Source organism: Hipposideros armiger, unplaced genomic scaffold (genome assembly GCF_001890085.2).
Source record: "Hipposideros armiger isolate ML-2016 unplaced genomic scaffold, ASM189008v1 scaffold_135, whole genome shotgun sequence".
Lineage (NCBI taxonomy): Eukaryota > Metazoa > Chordata > Mammalia > Chiroptera > Hipposideridae > Hipposideros > Hipposideros armiger.
In genome coordinates this window covers 1,267,052-1,272,142 of record NW_017731485.1, presented here as the reverse complement: position 1 = coordinate 1,272,142, position 5,091 = coordinate 1,267,052, and the positions used below count along the sequence as shown (strand labels likewise).

The 5,091-nt window shown below is 55.9% G+C and overlaps 1 protein-coding gene across 2 annotated transcripts in view; it reads left to right on the top strand.

Moving 5' to 3' along the window:
- The window catches only part of CACNG3 (calcium voltage-gated channel auxiliary subunit gamma 3), a 74,550-nt gene extending 70,277 nt beyond the window's left edge, over positions 1-4,273 (top strand). For both annotated transcript variants that reach the window (XM_019649941.1, XM_019649940.1), the window contains one exon: positions 3,253-4,273. In XM_019649941.1, coding sequence (XP_019505486.1) covers positions 3,253-3,764 — 512 coding nt within the window. In that variant the 3' untranslated portion in view covers positions 3,765-4,273. The remainder of the gene's footprint in view (positions 1-3,252) is intronic.
- The last annotated feature ends 818 nt before the right edge of the window (positions 4,274-5,091 follow it).

Genomic DNA, 5,091 nt, shown 5'->3' with positions numbered 1-5,091 from the left:
CATCTCTCCCTCCTCAGCACCATCTGGATGAAATGGTTTAGGGAAGCAAATTCAGGCGGGGCCGACAGAGAAGGGTGCTGGACTGTTTGGTGACGACCTTCGAGCTTTGCCCAATAATGACAGAATATTTAGTGGAACGGGGGCCAACAGGAAGGGGATGACATGGTGGGGGAAGACGGGCATACCCTCCTGGGTTGGAATTCTGCTTCCCTCTGTGGGGCCTTGGGGGCGTTACAGATGCGCGGTTAACTTGGTTTCTGGGAAGGAATAACCGTATCTGCTTCGTAGGGCTGTTGGAAGGAGGCTGAGCATAAAGAGCACAGCACCGTTTTCTAGTATTGGGTATCGACAACAAGACAGTCCTGGCCCCTCTAAGACCCTTCTCTCATTCTGTCCCCACTGGTCCCCATTCTGTGAATTGAGGAAGCTGGAACTGGCTCCAGCAACAGAGCAGGGAGACAGCCACCGTCTTGCCCCGGTGTATGGTCACCCCAAAGGTGCCTGTGGCCCCCAGCCACGCTCTGGGTGGACAGATGGTCACAGGTGACAAACTCAGGAACTTGCACCACTTTGAGGCATGTTATAGTCTCTGGTGGCCTGACCAGACCTCCTGGGCTCTGACTGACCCAGAGGCTGATGTGTTGCCCTGATGTGAGGGTTTCCTAAACAGGCGATCATTATTTTGTCCCCCAAGGGGATTGTTAGGGCAGAGTGTGTCACCAGCAACTTTCTTCTCACAAGAGGTATTGTGAGAGATGGTGGCAGGCCGATCAGATATATGGAAACTGGAAGACACGAGGGGTGGTGACAAAGGCCCTGAGAGGAAGCCAGAGGCCTGGAGCCAAACCCTAGATGCCCTCACTCTGCTCTTCCCAAGGAACCCCAAGACTCCCCCTGGCCCTTTTCCACCTATAAAATGAAACTTTTAGAGGATTCAGCATTCTCTAAGGCTCTTTGTCGTTCAACTAGTCCAAGGTTCTGTGTTTTCAGGCAAGCAATCAACAGCCCTTTATTGAGCACCTACTGTGTGCCAGGCACTGTGCAAAATGCTGTGGACTCTGAAGCCAGGGTGCCTGGTGCACATCCTGGCTCTGCTACTTCCCAGCTGTGTAACCTCAGTCGAGTCTCTTAACCTCTCTGTGCCTCCGTTTCCTCATCTGAAAAATGGGGATAGCAATGGTGCTGCCTCTTTAGGCTGGTGAGAGGACTCAATGAGTTGGCGGAGTGCCTGGAGCTGCCCAGCACACAGTAACTGCCCAGCACACAGCCCCATCCTTGCTGTGGGTCAGGCTCTGGGCTGGGAGATGGGGCCATAACAACGAACAAAACTAGACTGGTCCCTGCCCTCAGGGAACTGACAGCCTCGTGGCAGGGAGACACGGATTGCCCACTGACACCTCGGTCATCCTAAGCCATTGCCAAGGGACAGCCCTCAGTTCAAGTCCCGCCTCCACCATTTCCTAGCCGTGTTGACTTGGGAAGTAATTTACCTTCTCCGTGCCTCAGTTTCCTCATCTGTAAGAGGGGGGTTATTTTGTTAAGTGGGCCTGTTGCAATGATTGACTGAAACGGTACCCGTAAAGACGGCACAGTGCCTGGCACATAGTAGGTGCCCTGTGAATAATGCAACTCAGTTGCTGCCTGCCTCCTCAACCTGGTCTGACACCTGAGCCTTTGAACTTTTGCTCCTTTGAACTTTTTTTGCCCCTGGGCAAGACTTCCTTTCGCAGCTTCCTAAACGCTGGCACCCAAATTTCCCTGCTGGCAGAGGGGAGACAAGGGACAGCACCCTCAGTGCTGAAATGTCTGAAGTCTGTCCTCCCGGGAACACTTCAAACCACATACAAATGCTGCTCTCTCCTCCTTATATTCATGTCCATTTTAATATAAAAGAACGTGCTTGCCCCACTAGTCTCCAAGCCGAGCTGACACTCCAGGACGAGCAGTCGCTTTTCACCCTGGGGTGTTTTGCAGCCCCACACAGGGCTGGCTGTATCACCCCGTGGGAAGAATAGCTCAGTGATGAGGCCGAGCTGCCTACCTGCGGGACAACTGTGCAGGGAAAAGCCAGGAAGAGACACAGACGCAGACCCGGGCCCCACCCCCAGGGGCCGGTCGGTCATTGATGGAGTGTGGCCCGAGATCGCATTCAACTTATCCACATCCCTTAGTGTTTGCGCACCAGCTGGTCAGAGTGGTAGCGCCCTGGGCCCTGCTAGGCCAAGCCTCACCCCTTTGGGGAGATCTCGGGGGTCCCCAGGAAGAGTGTGGAGCGCTCACGGAATGGAGAGGGGACTCAGGAGTCCACTGAAAATAATTATTTGCCAACCACTGCTGGGAACTATAGTGAAGGATGGCCTCTGCTTAACACCAACCACCGTACATACAGGTGGCCTGAACTCGGAGGCAAGGAGATGCCAGCTGACACACCGAGCTCTCTGAGTCACTGTTGGCACCAAGGTCCAGGCGAGGCCCTTGAAGCAAAGGCACAAAAAGAGACATTCCTGTTTGGCGCAAGCATGAGAAGAAAGTGCTCGGACAGGAGCACAGCCCCGGCCCCCCGCCTCTGCGGCTTCTCCCCACTCCCTGGAGAATCAGCCCCTCTCCCAGCTCTTCCACCCTTCCCTGGGGACACTAAGTGTGCAGGCCGTGCCGACTGGGGACAGTGGCTCCCCGGTCCCCAGTTCCTGATGCCTGAACACCAGCATCCTCTTACTGAGGAGAAGGCCAAGGGGCCCCTTAGTCCCACCAGCTGCCGCTGCCACCCCTGTGTGCCCGCCGGGCCGCTGCCCTCACTGGCACTCCCAACTCGGTGTGTCCAAGCCTCTCCTCAAAGCCGGTTCTGGCTGCTGCCTCCTAGGTTAGCTCACGGTGCCACCAGCGTCCCCACTATCCAGACCCGAACCCTAGCAGGTCATTGCTCCTCTCACACGCCAGCCTTTCGTCTCCTGGCTTGGCCTTCTGCAGGGTTCAGGATCCAGCTCAAATGTCACCTTGTCCTCAGAGGAGAGTGGCTCAGCCATCCTGTCTTTACCCCCGCCCCGCTGTATCGTGTCTCTGGTGGCGCCCTCTCTGCCCTGTAGATGCCGGTGGCCAGTGGTGAGGGGCTCAAGCGGGAGGGGGGGGGGCTGCGCCTCATTCATCTCGCCTCATTCATCTCGCCTCATTCATCTCGCCGCCCCGCGGCTCCGGCTGGGATTGCGTTCTGCTGGTGAGGTGGGCTCTAAGCGCGTCCTTTTTTCCCTTTCTCAGGGCTAAGCAACATTATCGGCATCATAGTTTATATATCCGCCAACGCCGGGGACCCCGGGCAGCGCGACTCCAAAAAGAGCTACTCGTACGGCTGGTCCTTCTACTTCGGCGCCTTCTCCTTCATCATCGCCGAGATCGTGGGGGTGGTCGCCGTGCACATCTACATCGAGAAGCATCAGCAGCTGCGCGCCAAATCCCACTCGGAGCTCCTGAAGAAATCCACTTTCGCGCGCCTCCCGCCCTATAGGTACCGGTTCCGGAGACGGTCAAGTTCGCGCTCCACGGAGCCCAGGTCCCGGGACCTGTCCCCCATCAGCAAAGGCTTCCACACCATCCCATCCACCGACATCTCCATGTTCACCCTCTCCCGGGACCCCTCCAAGATCACCATGGGGACCCTCCTCAACTCCGACCGGGACCACACTTTTCTACAGTTCCACAACTCCACGCCCAAAGAATTCAAGGACGCCCTGCATAACGACCCGGCCAACAGGCGCACCACGCCGGTCTGAGCCGCCCGCGCCCGCGCCCCTCCCGCCGCCCCGCCGTCCCCGCCCGCCTACCTGAGGCTGCTTGGCATGGGCCTCGCGATGGTATTACCACTTTTTACAAAGAGTGGAACCAGACGGACTCGGCCCCCCCACTCACTGCCCCTCGCCCTGCGGCCCCTCCCAGCCCCGCCCCTCCCAGCCCGTCCAGCCCGTCCTCTCTGTGTGTCTGTGCAGATGTGTCCCTTTCTTCCTTTTTTACTGGAAGGACCTCCACATTCTTCCCTCCTTGGAAGAAGACTTAAAGTCACGGGTGGTGGGTTGGGGGAGGGGGTCCCCGAATCCCCAGGCGCGAGCAGTTGTCCCCACTGACCACTCACACACGCCCTCAGGACACCCGCCAACCAGGTGGCCCTGGGGGAGGCATTCACTTATCCGTGTTAGACAAACATGACCAGAAATCAAAGCTGTCGGAGCCCAAAGCAGCTCATGTAATAAGCACTCATGTGATTAAAGGTTTTGCCTTGTCGTAACCACGAGTGGGCTGTTTCGTTTCTTCTGGGTGCGTCCGACACACTCTCTGCCCTGCAGTCCAACGCGCTTGTCTCCGCGCTGGGAGCTGAGCTTTGCTCACCCGCACTCCGACCCCTAGGAAGGCTCCCCATCTTGAAGTCAGCAAGGTGCGCCCACCAAGGCCAGAGTCCGAGCACCCCTCCCCTGAATCCCTGACGGCGTGTTCAAAAACCTGGCTGTCCACCCAGTGGCCCTAGGATCCCTGGCAAATCCCCCTACCCTTCAAGCCTCAGTCTCCATAAGGGAACATGGTACAGTGCTGTCTTCTGCAGAGTCACCGGGCTTAAAGTGCCACATGTAAAATGATTAGCACATGGTAAATTATATATACATATATACATATATACATATACATACGTATACGCAGAAAATTATGCACATGACATAGTCATCTTTTGTTGGTATCTATTATTACAATCTTAATACAGCTTATTCCTTTCTTAAAATGTGTATACATTTTTTTGGCACGCTCAGTATTTACTTTGGGGGTATATTTTAGAATGAGCATTGCATGAGCCTGGACTGCTGTAACAAAAAGCCATAGGTGGGCGGCTTAAACAACAGACATTTATTTCTCACAGTTTGGAGGCTTGGCAGTGTAAGGTCAAGGTGATGGCCAGCTGGGTTCCTGGTGACTGCCATTTTCCTGGCTTGCAGACGGCTACCTTCACTCTGTATCTGCACATGGCAGAGAGAGTCTCTCTCCAGCTCGCTCGCGCGCTCGCGCTCTCTCTCTCTCTCTCTCTCTCTCTCTCTCTCTCTCTCTCTCTCTCTCTCT